The sequence below is a fragment of the Pseudophryne corroboree genome, chromosome 1 (assembly GCF_028390025.1).
Source record: "Pseudophryne corroboree isolate aPseCor3 chromosome 1, aPseCor3.hap2, whole genome shotgun sequence".
In the NCBI taxonomy this organism is placed as follows: domain Eukaryota; kingdom Metazoa; phylum Chordata; class Amphibia; order Anura; family Myobatrachidae; genus Pseudophryne; species Pseudophryne corroboree.
In genome coordinates this window covers 1144608149-1144630476 of record NC_086444.1, presented here as the reverse complement: position 1 = coordinate 1144630476, position 22328 = coordinate 1144608149, and the positions used below count along the sequence as shown (strand labels likewise).

General features: G+C 47.3%; 1 protein-coding gene across 1 annotated transcript in view; it reads left to right on the top strand.

The window, feature by feature from the left end:
• The window catches only part of HGFAC (HGF activator), a 283953-nt gene that overhangs the window by 56758 nt on the left and 204867 nt on the right, over window positions 1–22328 (top strand). The window contains exon 2 of the mRNA XM_063924262.1: window positions 6748–6817. Within this exon, the coding sequence (XP_063780332.1) occupies window positions 6748–6817 (70 nt within the window). The remainder of the gene's footprint in view (window positions 1–6747; window positions 6818–22328) is intronic.

The window sequence follows — 22328 nt, the reverse complement described above, 5'->3', positions numbered from 1 at the left end:
CGGCAGCCAGGATCCTGGTGGTCAGCATACCGACGCCGGGATCCCGGACGCCAGAATGCCGGCAGGGGGCCCAGCCATATTCCCACTTGTGGGTATCCCGGCGTCAGTATGCTGACCACCGGGATCCCGACCGCCGGTCACCCGATCCCAACGCCGCCTGCCTAATACAATACTGATATATTGGGATCATCTCTTTCCAAAATTAATATTCCCAGACACACAATGGCCAGGCATTCTGTACTGTCTGTGCTGAGCAGCAGATGAGCCTGAAAGACCAGTCACCACCACACAGACATTCTGCTCTGATCTCATCTGACATGCATGCATGCAGATGCATCTATATGTGCAGAATGCTGCATGCATAATGTGCCTGCCTGCCCGCAGCCCAATCCAAACCAATCCCAAAGCCCCAAACCAAACCCAAATCCCTAAACATTCTGGAGTTGGAGAGCCTTACCAGCAGCAACACACAGCCGCCGGCGCCGCTAATTGACCAGGCTCAGAATCCCACAGTACTGTCCTGGGCCACTCCTGCTTGGCGCTCCGGCTCCTTACAGCTCACACAGCAGAGACAGGGAGGCGTGCGGTGAGGACTCGAAGAGGAGGGGCGGTCCGGACGGGCGTCATCGTGTGTGACTGGTGCAACGTCAGTGCACTGCACAGCATACAGCACGGCCGGGGACTGGCTGGCTCAGGCTGACAGCTGACCTGGCTGGGGCTGTGCACTGAGGGGGTGACCACACGGCTTGGGGGGATGGGGGGGTGCTGCCGCAAAAAACAACAACTCAACCACACAGCGGGCCACACGCGGCTGGTGCGGTGCCGCGAGTTATAGAATTATGTACATTTATTATGATATGCTGCCACCGCTGGACCTTGGGGCCCCTCACAATGACGGGGCCCGGGACGGGTGTCCCCTTTGACCCCCCCTGTCGCCGGGCCTGACCTCTGTGACCAGCTCTGTATATTGTTAATGGATCGGGCACCTCAGCATGTAATAAATAGAGGGATAGTGCCGGTATACCGGCAGGCATGCTGCGGTGCCCGATCCACTAACAATATACAGAGCTGTTCACACCATCATATACATATATATATATATATATATATATATGTATAATCAAATATAAAACCACAGCACTCGCCACCCCAGAAGCGGGGTGCAATGGCTGCTCTCACCACTCATAGGGGGGGGGGGGGTGCATGTAGCCCATGGCCACCTACTTAAATATATACAAACAGAAAATTCAGCACTCACCATAGCAAGCTCACTTATACCTTTAAAAACCATAAGATGTTTGGCAGATACAAATTAAACCTAGTAGGCATATTTGTTTACAGTTGCAGTTATATTATGTGTGATACAGTTGCCAGGTTTTAATTTTTAAGACTGTGTGATAGTGTAGGACCTGCATGAAGGTGGGGTACATTGGCGATCGGTTTGCAGGCTTCCGTGCATTGGCCAATTCACTAACTAAACCCCCATCATTTATTTATTGATATTGTGAGGATAAGTGAGCTTGCTATGGTGAGTGCTGAATTTTCTGTTTGTATATTTATATATATATATATATATATATAAAATGAATACAGAAAATTCAGCACTCACCCGTGGTTTTATATCTGTATACATACATATTTTATATATATATATATATATATATATATATATATATATATAGCATATTCGTCTCTTCTTGCACTCCTCGCCTCCCCACGTTTACATGACCCGGTGCCCTCCACGTAACATATGCAAAGTTCCACTATCGAGCGGCGGGACTCCACGGGTACTTAAAAACCAAACGTACTAATCCATAGTTCTACGTTTCGGTTTTATTAATCAAAACCGTCGTCAGGAATATTCCTGACGACGGTTTTGATTAATAAAACCGAAACGTAGAACTATGGATTAGTACGTTTGGTTTTTAAGTACCCGTGGAGTCCCGCCGCTCGATAGTGGAACTTTATATATATATATATAGAAAGGAAATGACACAGCGCCACTTGCGAGGAGGGTTCTCAGTATAAATTGAAATAATAAAATTGCTAAAAAACTGCTAAAAAACACACGCAACCTTGTTAAAAGGTGTCCGCCAACCCTTAAGAGCGCAATGCTGGTACAGTACTGCTGGGAAAAATCTGAAAGTGGGGGAATAAGGGTACCAGCGACAGGTGTTGTTTAAAAGGCAGTAGGTAAAAAGATAGATTTAAAAGCCAAAAACTATGTAATAATACAAACAAGCTTTAATATCATATAAAAGCGGATCAAAACATGATAAAATCTTATAAGCATAAAAGGTCTTAGTAAAAAGTAAGGACTTCTAACTTAGCTTTTAAAATAGGCAAGGGAGTCACCACAGGGAGTCCAACGCGTTTCGTCACAGCTGACTTCTTCAAAGGGTCCCTTTGAAGAAGTCAGCTGTGACGAAACGCGTTACATCTATCTTTTTACCTACTGCCTTTTAAACAACACCTGTCGCCGGTACCCTTATTCCCCCACTTTCATATATATATATATATATATATACACACACACATACACACACACACACACACACACACACACACACACAGGACTGGTACTCAAAATTTCCAGGCGTAGCTGCACTGGTGCCCTCACAAAAATCCAAGAATAAAGGTCGGAAAGGTGCATCACACAAGCTTGGTAAGAAGATTACACAGATCCTGATGACAAATTTATGACTGAAATATTGAAACGCTGAACAAGATATTTGTTTGTGTGAAATCCTTTTACCAAGCTTGAGTGCCACACCTTTATGAACATATATATATATATATATATATATATACACACAGGTTGAGTATCCCATATCCAAATATTCCGAAATACGGAATATTCCGAAATACATACTTTTTTGAGTGAGAGTGAGATAGTGAAACCTTTGTTTTTTGATGACTCAATGTACACAAACTTTGTTTAATACACAAAGTTATTAAAAATATTGTATTAAATGGCCTTCAGGCTGTGTGTATAAGGTGTATATGAAACATAAATGAATTGTGTGAATGTACACACACTTTGTTTAATGTACAAAGTTATAAAAAATATTGGCTAAAATGGCCTTCAGGCTGTGTGTATAAGGTGTATATGAAACATAAATGCATTCTGTGCTTAGATTTAGGTCCCATCACCATGATATCTCATTATGGATTGGAATGCAATTATTCCAAAATACGGAAAAATCCGATATCCAAAATACCTCTGGTCCCAAGCATTTTGGATAAGGGATACTCAACCTGTATATATATATGTACACTCCCTCTATTTTTACATGCGGCGGTGCCTGATCCACTACCGCGGGATGCATATCAATACACTCACAACAGCCAGGGTCAATTGGCAACTCTTTAGGAGTTCCCGTCAAAGAAATTCGGACATCGATTTCTTGCGACCACCCTAGTGACGAGTCATGCTGTGCATGTTAAATGTAACTACTACTCCACTGAAGATTCTAACTAATGAAAAGCAAAATGAGTACTGCAACTTGCTGCAATAACTCCTGATAACGGAAATAGGCCGGAAATTGCACATTGAAGCCTCGGAAAGACTCTGTTGCTGCCAAATGACAGATGGGAATCACTGACCTCAGGGACAACTACAACCACTAAAATAAGCAAAGCAATTCAGTTGTTGCTAAGGACAATCAGTTATTAGCTGCAACAGAACATTTTTTGAGGTTTCACCTGTGTAATTATTTTAAACAGCTACATATAGCTTCATTTACCGCAGTAGCTGCTTTTATTATTATTATTATTATTATTATTATTAGATGTTACTACTAGATCATATAAAATAACTCTCTCTCCAGTATAAATGTTGACCAAAAGTAAATGTTTCTCAATCATCACTTGCCCATCTCAGCTAGCATATAATACTCACTGTAACCAGCGTCCTTTAATGTGCAGAACATCAAATGAAGTTACTGTAATGTTTATGACTACGCAACATGGACATTGTAATTGCTTGTCCCTCTCTATGCATTAGTTCCTGTGTAAATCACTTCTATACTACAAGAAAATCAAGACATGGAAGAAACATGTTGGAAGTTTGAATTTTGACACAAATTCAGTAGATATGTTTGTCATTTTTCCAGCATAATCCTGACTTAAAAACAGAGGCGTGACAAAAACTTTGTGGGCCACACAGCAAAATCTGGAAAGGAACCCCCTGCCGTTGTCACTACAATGCCCCTTAGGGGAGCAGGAGAAGAGAGAGTGAGAGAGAGAGACAAAGAGGGTCTCGGGGCAGAGAGAAAGAAAGAAAGAAAGAAAGAAAGAAAGAAAGAAAGAAAGAAAGAAAGAAAGAAAGAAAGAAAAAAGAGAGGAGCAAGACAGAGAGGAAGAGAAAGAGGGGGGTCAGGGAGAGAGAGGGTTTCATGGAAAAAGCGAATCAGAGAAAGAGAGAGAGGTGTGAGAGAAAGGGTGTCAGGGATAAAGAGTGAGATAGAGATTAGAGGAAAGAGGGCATCAGTGAGAGAGAGGGTATCAGAGAGAGAGAGGGAGAGGGGCAAGATGGAGAGGAGCGAGCAGGAGAGAGAGAGAGTGTGTGAGGGAGGGAGAGAGAAAGAAACAAAGAGGGGAGCAAGAAAAAGTGTCAGAGAGAGAAAGAGGGAAGGATAGAGAATGAGAGAGAGAGAGTGTGTCAGGGAGAGAGAGAGAGTGTCAGGGAGAGTGTGAGGGAGAAAGAAAGAGTCAGGGGGAGAGAGAGTGAGAGACACGGTGCCAGGGGTAGAGAGAGAGACAGTGTCAGGGAGAGAGAGATAATGTCAAGGAAAGAGAGACAGCATCAGAGAGAGGGTGTCAGAGAGAGAGGGGGAAGAGCAAGACAAAGAGGGAGGGGTGCCAGCGAAAGTGAGAGTGTCAGAGAGGGAGGGAGAAAGAGAGGGGAGAGAGAGAGTTTCAGGGAGATAAAAAGGGAGAGATAAAGGGAGAGAGAGAGGGTGTCGGGGAGAGAGAGAGTGTCAGGGAAAGAGAGATGAGACACTGTCAGAGAGAGACAGTGTCGGGGTGGGGGGGGGGGGGGAGATTTACTAAGCAGTGAAAGAGTGGAGAAGTGAGCCAGTGGATAAGTTGCCCATGGCAACCAATCAGCTGCTCCGTATAATTTTATAGTATGCAAAACATAAATGTTACTTGAATGCTGATTGGTTGCAACTTCTCCACTGGCTCACTTCTCCACTCTTTTCATGGCTTATTACATCTCCCCCAGGGAGAGAGAGAGTGTAAGGGCAAGAGAGACGGAGACAGTGTCAGGGAGAGAGACACTGGCAGAGAGAGAGCGAGAGAGAGAGAGACAGTGTCAGGGGGAGAGAGTGTCAGAAAGAGTGAGCGAGACATTGTCAGAAAGAGGGAGAGAGAGAGTCTGAGTGTCAGGAAGTGAGAGATGAAGGAAGAGAGGGAGAGACATTGTCAGAGAGAGAGTCAGAGTGTCAGGGAGAGAGAGGGTCAGAGTGTCAGGGAGAAAGAGACAGTGTCTGAGGGAGAGAGAGTGTCCGGCAGAGAGAGAGAGTCTGAGTGTCAGAAGAGAGAGATGAAGAGAGGGAGAGAGAGACAGACAATGTCGGGGGGAGAAAGAGAGACAGGGAGAGAAAGAGAGGGGGAGGGAGCAGGAGATACACTACCTGACTACAGCAGAGGTCTCTGATTGGAGCGGGTACTTCACAGCATTTTGCCCTGCCCCCTAAATACCCATGCATCATGGCACTGCTCTGCTGTCTGACTAGAAGCTGGCCAGGTAGGGCCCTCTCCCCCCTTGCTACACCCTCCACGTGACTGCAGCCTGGGAGAGCGGTGGAGGGAGGGGGGGTTGCTATTAACGACGGGCATTTTCCCATGTACGGGGTTTAAGGGGAAGTGGCAGGCCCATGACTGGGTGCAGGGGGAGCTGTGGGCCCTGGAAGCAGCCTGGGCCCAATAGCAGCTGCGCCCTTGGTAGTTACTGCTTACAAATGTTCCTCATATACAGTGCCGTCTTTTCGTATGGGCTCAATGGGCTCTTGCCCAAGGGCCCCAGGAATATATAGGCTGATAGCTGAGCGGAAGATAGAACACCCCCTACCGGCCGTGGGACATCAAAGCTACCGCTGATAGCACCCCCCACTACCACCGCTGGAGGATGGGTAGGGGGCCTGGTGTATTGCTGTGCACAGGGGCCTACACTGCTGTTAAGACGGCCCTGCTCATATATGTGCTATTGGAGTGCCCTGTTTCTTCCACTTCTTATTTCTTAGTTTGTCCTTCATGCTCTCTGTAGTCCAGTGCTATGTTGGTCAGCTGTACTAAGCCTTGGGGAGTGATAAAGTAGAGAGAGATCAAGTACCAACCAGTCAGCTCCTGTCATTTTTCAAACACAGCCTGTAACATGGCAGATAGGAGCTGATTGGCTGTACTTTATTTCTCTCCACTTTATCTCTCATCAAGGGTTAGTACATCTGCACAAGTGGGCAGGTAGCTGCTTCCTACAGATCAACAACACACTAAGCTCCTGAAATACAATGTGCTTCTGTGAACATACTAATCACCCGATTGGCCATAAGTTGTTCTATCCTATCTACGTGCAAACTGTGGAAATCCCAGATGAGCAGGAATGGATGATTTAATTACTTGTCAAACACACCTTAAAAACAAATGGTAATAGCGATAAATATAGTTTAAAAATATAATCAGTTATTGATTTGAATGTGAAATTATTTTGGGTTTAATTTACATGCTGTTATATTCTAACAGAAACCCGGCCACCACAACTCCAGACATGATCGGATGTCCCCAGTCACACTGAAGCACACTTCACGGACAGGTAAGATCACAGCAATGTCTGATTCGCCTGCCATTATATAGGGTGCAGTCTGTGATTGGACCACTGTCTGAGGGTCCCTCTCCTTGATATCACACACACACACACACACACACACACACACACACACACACACACACACACACACACACACACACACAGCATGTGTGATACCCCAGAGCTGGGGCATCACTTAACAGTGCTGGCACAAGGGGCGGGATGTACAAAGGGAAAATGCAGTAAAACCCTCGTTTTCGGGGATTTTACCACATTTTCAAATGTACTAAGATCCGACCGCCCACATATAGCCGCTGAGGGTATCGACGTCTTTTTATGGCGATACCTTATAGATGCCTATGGGCTTCTTTCCGCAACCCGTCACACTCGCCGCTCACGCCGACCCCTTTCACCTCTGTCCTGGCAGCCTGCTTCTTCTGCTCCAGGATCCACCGCCTCCTCTCTTGCATCACAGCCTTGTCTCTTTCCGGCTGCAGGAGGAGGAGGAGCCCAGGGACTCCCAGCACATGTCACCTCTCGGTGCTGGGAGGTGATGGAGGCAGTCGCAAACCCTCTCCTCCGGACCATCAGGGATTGCAGGGCGCCCCTGGCATCGCATTGCGATACTAATCGCATATGTAAGTAGATATGCGATTAGCATTGTTGCGATGACCAGCGATCACTGATAGTACATCCCCCCCAAGGAGACTAGTGGGGCTCAGAAGGGCTCATAGCCAGAGGCGGAACTACCGCCAATGCAACCAGTGCGTTGCACTGGGGCCCGCCACTGTCCAGGGGCCCAAAGCATGTAATGAGTCAAACTGACTCATTACATGCCGCTGTGTTCTGCTGGCAACCGCTGCCCGCAGCACACAGCCGCCCGGACAGAGAGGAGAGGAGCGCAGCGGTACGGGGGAGAAGGAGGAGAAGGGAGGTGGAGGAGGGAGCCGCAGCAGCATTTTACTACTGGTTGAGGCGCTGCTGCTGCTTTCCCTCTGTTTCACTATAGGCTGTCTTCCGAGAACAGCCTATAGTGAAGCAGAGGGGCAGCAGCAGCAGCGCCTCCACCAATAACACAGCGCTGCTGCGGCTCCCTCCTCCACCTCCATCCTCCTCCTTCTCTCCTGCCCGGGAATCGTGACCAGAAGCTGCACCGAGGAGCCTGAGCCAGCGGAGAGGGTAAGTATAATTCATTCATTCTTTCTTTCTTTTCTCATTCTTTCTTTCTTTCTTTCTTTCTTTCTTTCTTTCTTTCTTTCTTTCTTACTTACTTTCTTTCTTTCTTTCTTTCTTTCTTTCCATGTACAAAAAGGGGGACTGCCTGCCGCAATGTGTAAAAATGGGGGACTGCCTGCCGCAATGTGTAAAAATGGGGGACTGCCTGCCGCAATGTGTAAAAAGGGGGAATATGCTTGCCGCAATGTGTAAAAAGGGGGAATCTGCCTGCCGCAATGTGTAAAAAGGGAATCTGCTTGCCGCAATGTGTAAAAAGGGGGAATCTGCCTGCCGCAATGTGTAAAAAGGGGGAATCTGCCTGACGCAATGTGTAAAAAGGGGGAATCTGCCTGACGTGATGTGTAAAAAAGGGGAATCTGTCTGCCGTGATGTGTTTCAAGGGCACACTGTCTGCCATAATGTGTAAAAAGGGGACGCTGTCTGCCGTTATGTGTAAAAAGGGCACGCTGTATGTCGTTATGTGTAAAAAGTATACGCTGTCTTCCGCTATGTTTAACAAGGGCACGCTGTCTGCCGTTATATGTAAAAAGTGTACGCTGTCTGCCGCTATGTGTAACAAGGGCACGATGTCTGCCGTCATGTGTAAAAAGGGGACACTGTCTGCCGCAATGTGTAAAAAGGGGGAATCTGCCTGCCGTAATGTGTAAAAAGGGGGATGCTGTCTGCCGTAATGTGTAAAAAGGGGACGCTGTCTACCGTTATGTGTAAAAAGGGCACGCTGTCTGCCGTTATGTGTAAAAAGTGTACTCTGTCTGCCGCTATGTTTAACAAGGGCACGCTGTCTGCCGTTATGTGTAAAAAGTGTACGCTGTCTGCCGCTATGTGTAACAAGGGCACACTGTCTGCCGTTATGTGTAAAAAGGGGACGCTGTCTGCCGTTATGTGTAAAAAGTACACGCTGTCTGCCGTTATGTGTAAAAAGGGGGACGCTGTCTGCCGTAATGTGTAAAAAGGGGAAACTGTCTGTTGTAATGTGTAAAAAGAGGAATCTGTCCGCCGTAAGGTGTTATAGGGTCTCTACCTGGTGTAGTGGTGCTACTGTGCGGCGTAATTTGAATAATTGAGACTACTGTGCACCGTTTTATGAATTGGTATTATTTTGTGGCCACACCCCTTCCCCACAAAGCCACGCCACTATGTATTTTTGCGCGCGCCTACGGCGCGCACTGCCCCTACGGCGCGCACTGCCCCTGTTTTACATGCAGGGGTGGGGCTCCGATGCCGTTTCTTGCACACAGTGCTAAAATGTCTCGTTACGGCACTGTTGCTAGGTATCCATTTCTCTGGCCCTGAGCAGGTACCCCTCACCAGATCCTGTCCAGGGGTGAGGGGGTGGACTTGGATGGGATGGGGGGCCCAAAGCATTTTGTCGCACCTGGGCCCACCGCTCGCTAGGTCCGCCACTGGCTCATACAGTGGCGTCACAATTCCAGTGACACCTGGTGCAGGAGGGCACAGCAAGTGCACGGCCAAGCCGTGCTTTGACAAAAAGGGTGTGTGGCCCCACTGGAAGGGGCATGGTTTTGCAAGCAGGGGGCGTGGCCTCACGCCCCGGACCCCAGTTTTGTTGCTCCGGGGGTTCTGGAGATGCGGTCTGCCCCCAGGGACCAGTGTAAATGCAGTTGCCGGCTCATGCACAGTGACAGGAGCAGGGTGCTGCACATAATGTCACAGTGCAGCACCCTGCTCTTATCACTGAAGAGGAGTCAGCACTTTTGTGTCACCACACCCACTGCACCCCCCGCACCCCTGTGGTGACGCCACTGGGCACATGCCTCTGTATAACGGCTATAGGAACTATATTGTGAAACCATATTGAGTGACTCCTGTAAATTGCTCTGTCAGAGAAAGAGGTGCAGAGTGATACAGCTCTGTGTGATTTGCCCTGTCAGAGAAAGAGGGGACGGGTGAGACACAGTCAGGAGAGAGCTGTGGTGATTCCTTGGAGTGAAGTAGCGCAGCAGCCAGTCAGAGAGAGTCTGAGGGAAGGGTATCTGCAGGCAGGGACAAACTGAGGCTGCTTTTCGTCACTGCCATTTAAGTGCACATGTGCCCGCCAAGGGAGGGCGCGTGTGAAAGGGGGTGCAGACACTGCTTATGGGGTCAACCATGAGTCAGGGTGCGTGAACTCGCGGCACGCCCCCATCTTTCTTTGAGAATGGCACTTTGGGTGGAGGGGAGAGCAAAACAGGGAGCCAGAAGCTGCGCTGCACGCGGCCTTCCAGGCTCTCTGTGTGACCGGCTCTCCACACCATCGGCCCTTCTGGCTTACGAGACAGTATGGAACTTCCCCTCAGCTGTGCAGAGAATCATCATTGGAGGTCCCTGTGTGAGAGAAAAGCGGGACCTAGCCACACATCAGAGGACAGCTCTGTTCCTCATAATGGGGAGGATGTACTAAAGGGAAAATGGACTAAAAATCAGAAAACTATAATTTTCTAAATTTGTCCGCATTTCTGATATGTACCATGCTCCATAATTTTATACATTCCGGAGCTTGGATGCGGTGGGTAATGCTATCTTTATGTGGCGTTACCCAATAGGAGCCTATGGGCTTTTAACCAAAACGAATAACCAATTAGGAAAGCGCTTAGTTGGAGTGTGTGTCAGTTGCTGCACCTATTAGATCAAAATTAACCCTATAATATGGCTTGCTGCTTTCAAAATTAAGGCGCTGACCCTCAGTAATAAACAAAAAAAGGACCAAAATAGAAAACGCTGTCCAAAGATATAAGGGTATTATTTATTCAAAGGAAATTAAATATATAGCACAAAATTACGCTTAAACCGCATTAATACCTACGCAGTTAAGCGATAGACATCATAAAGCATTTAAAATACATAAAAGCACAAGTACAGTAACTTGTTAGTAAATGTGAGATGCAGTAATAAAGTAGTCTTTTTCAATATTAATGTGATTCCTTAATTTAAGCTGGTTGCAAAAAAGGGGTGTGATCTTACAAGGATGGGTGTGGTCACACATTAGTACCCACAATCAGTGGCAAACGCAGGATTTGCATGGGGGGGTTTCCAGAACTGGGTGGAGCCAAGCACGGGGGAGGGGACTGAGGTGACCGAGTATATGCTGGGTCCGTAAAACTAGTGTGTCTGTGTGTATATATACATACCTCCCAACTTTTCATATCTGGAAGGAGTGTGGCCTAAGAAAAGGGGTGTGGCTTCGCGAAGGACCCGCGATCGCGAGCCACGCCCCTATTTTCGTCACTAAGGGGGCATGCCCAGCGCTCTGTGAGCCGCTGGCATGCCCCCTCTCCCTCCGTCTATTCACCGCTGCTCTGCTAAGCAGGGCAGTGAGAGACAGAGCCTCCCAACTGCCACCCCCCACCGCAGGACACTGCGGCCCGCGGGTGGGACAGCGGGACAGTCCTCAAAAAATGGGACTGTCCCGCGAAAATCGGGAGAGTTGGGAGGTATGCATATATCTATCTATCTATCTATCTATCTATCTATCTATCTATCTATCTACACACACATATATATGCTGTATATATACACATACACACATATATATATATATATATATATATATATATACATACATATAATACATATATACATATACACATAGCATATTAAACATGCATATATATATATATATATATATATATAAACAACGCAAATGGTGCGGCACTCCAATGATTCAGAAATCAGATGAGACGTAGATTCAACGTTTCAATGCCCTATTTTAATGTGGCATTTTCGTCAGGATATCCGCACCATTTGCGCTGTTTGTACTTTTCTCTGTGAGGGCACCCAGTGTACTATTATTATTAAGTGGCTGTGCCGGACCCCTGCCTTTTTCTATATATATATATATATATATATATATATATATACATACAGTACACGTATATACGCATGTATATATATCATATGTGTGTGTGTGTGTGTGTGTGTGTGTGTGTGTGTGTTTATATGTATGTATGTATGTATATACATGTGTATATATGTATGCACATGGATATATATGTACTATAATTGAAATAAAGTAAACTTTTATTAAGCACTTACAAGGGCCACCAGGAAGACAGCAGACTGCAGAGGACACTAGACAGCCATTAATAATACTCATGCAGCTAAAAAAAAAAAAAAAAAAATATTATTTTTTTTGGCTGGAGGGGGGTTTCTGGGTGCCCGGAAACCCCCCCTGGGTGCGCCACTGACAATTCAAATTATGTGACATTGTAGATCAATCTTCACATTACACCGCACATTGGGGGTCATTCTGAGTTGATCGCTAGCTGAAAATGTTCGCTGCGATTAAGTAAAAAAACGGCACTACTGCGCATGTGTATGCGGCGCAGTGCGCACGCACAATGTACTTTCAGAACGGCCGTTGTATTTTTACACAAGGTCTAGCGAAGCTTTTCAGTCGCAATGGCAGCCGCGGAGTGATTGACAGGAAAGGGGCATTTCTGGGTGTCAACTGACCGTTTTCAGAGAGTGCTCGAAAAAACCCAGGTGTGCCAGGAAAAACGCAGGCGTGGCTGGGCGAATGCAGGGCATGTTTGTGATGTCAAATCCGGAACTGAATGGTCTGAAGTGATCGCAAGCGCTGAGTAGGTTTGGAGCTACTCTAAAACTGCACAATTTTTTTGTAGCTGCTCTGCGATCCTTTCGTTCGCACTTCTGCTAAGCTAAAATACACTCCCAGAGGGCGTTTGCACAACTGCTAAAAACTGCTAGCGAGCGATCAACCCGGAATGACCCCCATAGTGCCCCTGATTCATATTACACCACATACCTGTAGTATTGCCCCTTATTCACATTACATCACACAGTAGTGCCTCTTATTCAGGTTACAACACACAGTAGTTCCCCTTATTCACATTACATCAAATATTAGTTCCCCTTATTTTTTTGCACCAATAGGTATATAATTATAAAAGTTTATAATTGCATTTATGTAATTATACAAACTGTGAAAGGAATATAAAGATGAATTGTATTAGTGTATATAGCAATATATTATATTTTATTTATTTTAATGATATTATGACAGACTACATTGGGAGTTGAGAGGACTTATGATGAAGCAAGTTAATTAGTCCATCAAACGGACTCCAGCCACGTTACCCGGTCCTTGGGATTAAAAGGGTTAAAAAGGAGATTTATTATAAGATTTACCATTGTTATATCTTTCTGCGAGGTACACTGGATTCCACAGGGAATAACATCGGTGTGTAGAGTTGGATCTTGATCTGAGGCACCAACAAGCTAAAGCTTTGACTGTTCCCAGGATGCACTGCACCGCCTCCTCTATATCCCCGCCTCCAGGCACTGGAGCTCAGTTTTGTTAACCAGTCCAATGCAGTAGCGGGTAAAAGAGACGACAGTAGTTGGTAGCCACAAATAACCACATTCTCACGACAGGAGAAGGTACCATTGCGTCATGGTGGGCGCCTTGTGGAAACCAGTGTACCTCCCAGAAAGAGAGTTAACAATGGTAAGTCTTACCATAAATCTCCTTTTCTGCTGCGGGGTACACTGGTATTTCACAGGGAATAACATCGGGGATGTCTTAAAGCAGTTCCTCATGGGAGGGGACGCACTGTAGCGGGCACAAGAACCCGGTGTCCAAAGGAAACATCCTGGGAGGCGGAAGTATCAAAGGCATAAAACCTGATGAACGTGTTCACTGAGGACCACGTAGCCGCCTTGCACAATTGTTCTAGGGACGCGCCAGGGCGGGCCGCCCAAGAAGGTCCAACAGACCGAGTAGAATGGGCCTTCATAGTAGCAGGAGCTGGAAGTCCAGCCTGTACATAAGCTTGTGCAATCACCATTCTAATCCATTTGTCTAAGGTCTGCTTATTCGCAGGACAGCCACGTTTGTGAAAACCAAAAAAGGACACAGAGAGAATCAGATCTCCTAAGAGAGGCGCTTCTCTTCACATATATACGGAGAGCCTGTACCACATCCAAAAACTGTTTTTTGGAGGACAAACCAGGAGTGATAAAGGCCGGAACCACAATCTCTTGGTTAAGGTGGAAAGACGACACCACCTTAGGCAGATAACCAGTGCGAGTTCTAAGAACAGCACGGTCACGGTGAAAAATCAGAAAGGGTGACCGACAGGATAAGGCACCCAAGTCTGAAACCCTTCTAGCAGAAGCAACAGCTAGCAAAAATTAGACCTTAAGTGTAAGCCATTTAAGGTCCACAGACTCAAGAGGTTCAAACGGAGACTCTTGTAGGGCATTCAGAACAACCGACAAATCCCAAGGAGCCACAGTAGGGACATAGGGAGTTTGAATCCGTAAAACGCCCTCAGTGAAAGTATGAACGTCAGACAGAGCCTCAATTTTTCGCTGAAACCATACCGACAAGGCTGAAATATGAACCTTGAGGGAGACCAGACGAAGGCCTAAATCCAGGCCCTGTTGCAGAAAAGCTAAAGTTTGGCAGTACTGAACTTGTATGCATCATAATTCCTAGCCGCACACCAGGTGAAGTAAGAATTCCAGACCCTATAATAAATCTGAGCTGAAGCCGGTTTACGGGCTTTCAACATAGTTTGAATGACCGCCTCAGAAAATCCTTTGGCCCTCAGAACGGAAGCTTCAAGAGCCATGCCTCAAAGCCAGATCCTGGTAGACACTAGGGCCCTGAACGAGGAGGTCTGGGCGTTGCAGAAGTAGAAGAGGACGTTCTATCGAGAGACCCTGCAGATCTGAGAACCAATGCCGTCTGGGCCACGCTGGAGTGATTAGAAGTAGTAATCCTCCTTCTCGCTTGAACTTACTTATTACCCTGGGCAGGAGTGACACCAGAGGAATCACGTATGGCAGCTGAAAGTTCCATGGAATTGCCAGCGCATCCACCAATGCTGCTTGAGGATCCCTTGTCCTTGCTCTGAAGACCGGAACCTTGTGATTGTGTCGAGACGCCATCAGGTCTACATCTGGTAGGCCCCACTTGTCCACTAGGAGTAATAAGACTTCTGGATGAAGGCTCCACTCTCCGGCGTGTACGTCCTGACGACTGAGGAAGTCCGCTTCCCAGTTGAGGACCCCTGGAATGAACACTGCCGATATGGCTGGCAGATGGCGTTCCACCCATAGAAGAATCTTTGACACTTCCATCATTGCCATGCGGCTTCGAGTGCCGCCTTGATGATTTATGTATGCCACTATGGTGGCATTGTCTGACTGTACTTGAACAGGCCTGTGCACCAGAGGCAGGGCCAGTTTCAGAGCATTGAACACTGCCCGCAACTCCAGAATGTTTATCGGAAGGAGAGATCCCTCCCTGGTCTACCGACCCTGAAGAGAGTGTTGCTTCAACACCGCGCCCCAACCCCGCAGACTGGCATCCGTCGTTAGGAGGACCCAGTTGCAGATCCAGATGGGACGACGCCTGCTCAATCATTGGTCCTGGAGCCACCAGCTCAGAGACAGATGAACTTCCAGAGTCAAGGAAATCAAGTGAGTCCTGATCCGGTGAGGCAGGCCGTCCCACTTGGAAAGGATTAACCTCTGCAGAGGGCGAGAATGAAATTGAGTGTACTCTACCATGTCGAAAGCTGACACCATGAGGCCTAGTACTTACATCGCCGGCTGTATCGACACACGCGGGCGAGATAGGAAGCATCCTATAATGTCCTGAAGTTTCAGGACCTTCTCCGGAGACAAGAACAACCATTGATTGTGTGTATCCAGTAACGCCCCCAGGTGCACCATGCTCTGAGCAGGGACCAGTGAGGATTTCTTCCAGTTGATGAGCCACCCATGGGTTTGAAGGAATTGGACCATCAGTTCCAGATGACGGAGGAGAACCTCTGGGGAGTTCGCCATGATCAACAAGTCGTCCAGATAGGACAGGATCCTGATACCCTGACGGCGGAGAAGGACCGTCATGACCGCCATGACCTTGGTGAAGATTCGCGGAGCCGTAGTTAGTCCAAAAGGCAAGGCCTGGAATTGATCATGTAGGTTGCCAATAGCAAACCGCAGATATTGCTGATGTGACATGGCAATAGGTAAAGGTAGGTAAGCATCCTGTATGTCCAGGGATACCATATAGTCCTTGGGCTCCAAGGTCAGAACAACAGAGCGAAGAGTTTCCATACAGAATTTGGAAACCTTCACAAATTTGTTCAAAGACTTGAGGTTGAGAATGGGCCGGGAGGATCCATTTGGTTTCGGAACTAGGAACAGCGTTGAATAGTACCCACTGCCTCTCTGAGACAGAGGCACTGGCACTATCACTCCTGTGTCCAGGAGGGATTGTACCACCAAATGTAGAGTATTTGCTTTCAACGGATCAGAAGGGATATTTGTCGAGCAAAACTGGCGAGGGGGACGTTTCTTGAAAGAGATAGCGTATCCCAGGCATCTGAAGTGGTCTGTAACCATACCTTGGTGAACCACAGAAGTCGCCTCCCACCCTGGGGTCCCCCAGGGGGAGGCCCTCCCCGTCATGCAGCAGGCTTGTCTGGTTTGGAAGCAGGCTGACGGGCAGCCCATGAACGTTTAGGTTTAGGCTTAGAGGTTTTGGAAATGCGAACCTGTTTTTGGTACGCCTGACCCTTTGCTTTACTTGGAGGTCTAAAGGAACGAAAGGTGGTACTCTTAGCCTTCGCAGCGAAGGATTAGTACTCGGCAGACATGCAGTTTTAGCAGACGCTAAGTCAGCAACAATCTTGTTCAGATCTTCCCCAAAAAGGATGTTTCCCTTAAAAGGGATCTCCTCCAAGGTCTTTTTGGAGACCAGATTCACAGACCAGGACTGCAACCACAGAATTCTGCGAGCCAGAATGGACGTAGTAGATGCTTTGGCTGATAGCACACTGGCATCAGAGGCCGTCTTCTGAATGTAATGAGAGGCTGTGGTTATATACTGTCTGGCATTATCAGAAAAATTCAGAGGTAGCTCTGCTTCAACTTCTTGAACCCAGGCTTCAATAGCTTTTGCAGCCCAAGAAGCTGCTATAGTAGGTCTATGTACAGCACCTGCAAGAGTGTTAATAGACTTCAAGCAAGCCTCCACACACTTATCCGTCGGTTCCTCCAGCGAGGTGACGGTAGTGACAGGCAGAGTAGAAGACACCACAAGACGAGCAATATAAGTCCACCGACGGCGGTGTTTCCCAATTTTTACTTAACTCTGCAGCGAGGGGATAACGAGCTAGCATCTTTTTAGACAGGGAGAATGTCTTTCCTGGAGACTCCCAGGATTCCTGACGTATGTCAACTAAATGGTGAGAATGTGGCAAAACTAATTTAATAACCTTCTGACGTTTGAACTTATCAGGTTTCTTAGACGTATCTGCAGGTTCAGGTTCATCATCAATCTGAAGAATCAGTTTGATAGCCTCCAAGAGGTGGGGAACATCCACCCGTGTTGTAGATTCCCCATCAGAAGCATCTGCATCAGTGTCTGATGGGTCAGTATATATGCCATCTTCATTGGATGAAGTATCCGAAACATGCGTGGACTGTGAGGAAGAAATGGCCCACTTAGATGACCCTTTGGTCCTAGGAGGGCGAGAGTCAGGCTTTTGTTTAACCAAAGACTGATTTAACTGCTGTTGACAGAGAATCCACCCATGGTGGATTTACAATAGGGACAATATGTAGCCCTAGGGCGTAACAGTACAATATAGCCAGACACAGTACCTGACAAAAAAACCCTGTGGAGTGTGAATGCAATGCAGATCACAAACAGAGTATTTAAGTGGTATACGGTGACTGAAATACACAGAGAAAAATACCAAACAGTATATCCTGTGAAACACTATATATATATAGGACCCTGATGCACTTAGCCCCCGTCAGGGTACAGAATATAGGCATAGCAATATGTGCGAGATACACGGAATAGGAACCACACAGCAGCTATTGGCACACACAGTCACATGTACAATGCAGATTTATTATAAACAACAATAAAACTGCACTGGACTAGCAATACTACGTAAAGCTATGTATGTATACAGATATAACAATGCACAGTAAATACTGGATGTATATCACAGAATACTTGTACTAAATATTCCTGTAGTTATGCACTTGTTCTTAACTAACACTGTGTAAACGACATGTAGAATACTTAAGTGTCCTGTAAATGCACAGCGCTGATGATGCAGGCGGCTTTACAGAGGAGACAGTGCCCAGCAGTCCCAGAATCAGCGCAGCTCTGTGTAATGGCACCCAAACGCTGACAGGGAGTGAGGGAGAGAGAGAGATGCAGCTCCAGGGCAGGAACATCTGCTGTAGATGGCGCCTGGGGCTGGGGGAGGGGCTGCAGGTCAGCGCCTTATCCCCTCTGCTAGACTTCACCACCGGGTACTATGGAGCCTGTACTAAATGGATTTTATTAAATCCGACCTGTGCGCCTTGCCCTGGTGGATATAGTGGGGTACCTGCATGGCCACAGTGTCCACACCAGTAGCGCTGTCCGTCTCCGGAGACCGCGACCGGATCGCGATTGCGGTGGGTCCCACCGGGGGGGCCCTCTTACCTCCTCCCTATCGTGCGGCCGCGCGATCTAGGAGAGCAGCGGCGGTATGTGTGTCCTCCGCTGTAAGTACCCGGCAACCAGGGCGCGGGAGTATACAGCGCCGCTGGGGGAGGTGAGGGAGCTGCAGCACGATATGTCAGTATGACATATAGCACCAAGTGTCCTATGCTGCGGCCCTTGAAGTCTTCTTTTTTCTCAGAAAAGCTCTTTTCAGGGCTGCCTAACGTGCACTGCAGACACCAACTAACAAACTGAGCTCCAGTGCCTAGAGGCGGGGATACAGAGGAGGTGGTGCACTGCATCTTGGGAACAGTCAAAGCTTTAGCCTGTTGGTGCCTCGGATCAAGATCCAACTCTACACCCCTATGTTATTCCCTGTGGAATACCAGTGTACCCAGCTGCAGAAATAGGATTATAGCTGATTGGTGTGAGTTTGGAATAAAGAGCAGTCCCTAACAATGGGTAGCCGCTTCTGATGAAACAGCCAGTGTGTATTGGCTGAGAAACGCGTTAAGGCACCCCCCCACCCCCACTTTGCCGAGTGACATAGGTGGAAGCAGCACGACACAGCGGACCGGCTTTTACATACTGGTTCCAAGGGTAACGAAGAACCTGAGCCGGAGGGATCCGCTTGAACAGCCTGGTGAGACGATTTCATCTACTATACGGATTTGAAAAACCGAAGCTAACCAAAGTGTGTCCCACATATTATTCCAGCCAGATGAATACCGTTTAGTGGATATCAGATGCAGTGCTAAGCATAATACAGAGGGACGATGCTTTCTATTAAAGCGGATCTTACAAATATTCTGCCAATGCTATAAACAGAAGTGGGTGAGAAACTGTTATAATTTCCCTTAAAGGCTGTGTGTATGAAGGCTCAGTAATGCTGTGGCTGTAAACACACGGAGCAGTGTAAATTGTGTGACATTCATCTATACTAACTGCATGCTACAAGTTTAGACTGTGCAAAATTATATGCTGCTGCGTAAATTAAGGAATCACATTAATATTGAAAAAGACTGCTTTATTTCTGCTTCTCGTATTTACTAACACGTTACTTGTGCTTTTATATATTTTAAAATGTTTTATGATGTCTTCTGCTTAACTGTGCAGGTATTAATGCAATTTAATTGTAACTTTGTGCTATATATTTAATTTCCTTTTAATAAATAATACCCTTATATATTTGGACAGCGCTTTCTATTCTGATCCTTTTCCACACAATTCCCTCTGAGAAGGGTCCAATCGGATCCCTCTCAGCACCCCATGCGGCCGCCGCGTCACTATGCGCTTGCACAGATAGGACTCTCGGGTCCTAAACCTGGAAGTCCTCTTATCGCAAATGACAGCTCTCTCTCCTTTGTGATTTTAATCGCATTTCTAGGTGCATACTGGCGTTATTTATGCTGGTTTGTTCCTGATAAGAGGCGGGATATACTGCAGCGTGGATGCAATGCTTAGTACCTTCCACCCAATACCTCAACACCAGGGATGGAGAACCTTCGGCCCTCCAGCTGTTGTTGAACTCTGTGGCGTCGAGAGAGGGGGGGATAGGGTACAAATTACCTGTGCCCAGGTCTGTTGGAGGGGCCACGCCTCCTTTGATTAGACCATGCCCCCCTTAAAAGTACCGGGGCCCAGCCAGGCTCTCTACTGCCCTGGCTGGGAGGCATGCCATGCTCCTGTGAGTGGGTGCTACTGATGTGCTAGACACGCCCCCAAAGAGGAGTGGCCATGCTGTGGTCACAGCCCCTCCAGTGGGGTCAGGGGGCTCCAGGAAGTTGTTGTACCGGGGCCCAGGATTTCTCTTGGCAGCCCTGGTTGAACTACACATCCCAGCATGCCCTGCAACAGTTTTAGCATGGCCAAATTGCAAAACTGTAGCAAGGCATGCTGGTATGTGTAGGTCAACAAAACCTGCTGGAGGGCTGAAGTTTCCCCATGGGTGCTCTACACCATAGAGAATACATATTATCATTAAAGTTTCCCACCTAACAGTCACAGACAGTGTAGTCTATGTACTAAGCCTTGGAGAAAGATATAATGGAGCGTGATAAAGTACTGCTTAAAACAATTTAGACCTTGGAGTTAAATATAAAGTAAACCAAACCAACATGAACTGGCATCAGATGGGTACAGCTGCATCTATATAAGTACCATTTATCCAGAGTAAAGGAGCCAAACAAACACCCACACTGATACATTATGTAGAATATAAAGAAACAGGAGCATCATTCGTTACAAATCCTGCTGCAAACTCCAGGACCAATTCATATGCACCACCTGTAATATTTCATATAAAATTGTGAATGTTTGCTAATACTAGCATTGAAGTATATTGGTATGGGATGTAATCAAAATGCCATCGGACAGGATACCGGCGGTTGAAATACCAATGCCACAATCCCGAATGACGGTATAAGGCCAACGTAGCTCGGGATCCCGGCGTCAAAATACTAATTTCCGGAATCTCGATCGTTCTTCCGGCAGGACGTTCTTCCGGCGGGAGGTTAGGTTTAGGCATTGGGAGGGGGTTAGGGTGCAGGGACGGGAAGCATATGGTTAGGTACCGGAGTGGTAGGTTAGGGTAAGGCACCAAGAGGGGAGGGTTAGGTTTAGGCAGTGGGGAAGGGAGAGTTAAGGGCCCCGTACACTACAACGATACGTCTGAGGCGATTTCCTTTGAACTCTCCCAGGAGTTTCCCGAGAATGGTTCCATATGATTCCATATGATTTGGTACATTTTGCATGCGATACAGCTTATACAATCCCAGCCATGCCTGCGGGAACCGACATATCACGAGTGCAGCACTAACGATCTAGGGGAGCCGATCCGACCCTCATGGGAATGCGGATCGGATCGGAAACACATCCAAAATGCCCGATTTCACCCGATATATTGTCCCGAATGCCCGAAATTGGATGAAATCGGGCATTATTGTTCTAGTGTATGGGGTTAGGCACCACCAGGGAGGGTTAGGGTTAACACCCACAATAGAGGGTTGGGGTTACGGTAGGGGGCAGGGGAGAGTTAGGGTACTTTCTGGGGGGCTGTCGAGATTCCGATGGTTAGGATGCCGCTGTCTGTAGTCTGACCGCCAGCATCCTGTCCATTGGGATATGATACAGAATCTACTGGTACCTGGTAAATAAGTTTGAGAAGTGAGTTCATATCTATGACATAGATGGTATATGTACAGTAGGTAAGCGGGAGAGAGAGAGTGGAGACAGGCTGGCCAGCACTAATTGGGATTTTATTCTCAGCTCAATTAAGGGGGTTAATAGAAGTCATAATAATACCCCTTTCACACCGCCTGAGGCAGGTCGCACCCAGGATTCTGACACGGGTGCTTGCTGTGTGCAACCTGCCTCAGGCCCCTCGCCGCCACTGTCCCCAACCCAGGTTGGCGACGTCAGCAGTGACGCGGCGGGGACGGCGCTTAGAGATCACATGATCACCAAGCGCCGCCCGTCCACACAGAGTGAACTGGAAGCAGGTCGCATCGACCTGGCTTCCCGTTCACACAGCACAGCGAGCCGGGTTGATGCTACCCGAGTTGGAATACCGGGTCGCTCGACCTAGATTATTCCATCTGGCCCCTTTCAGACCGCAGAGCAACACGGGTTATGTGCGCTCATGCGCAATAACCTGTGTTAAAAGCTGGCGGTCTAAAAGGGATATAAGTAACTAAGGGGGATATTTACTGAGCAGTGATAAGAGCGGAGAAGTGAGCCAGTGGAGAAGTTGCCTATGGCAACCAATCAGCGCTGAAGTAACATCTATCATTTGCA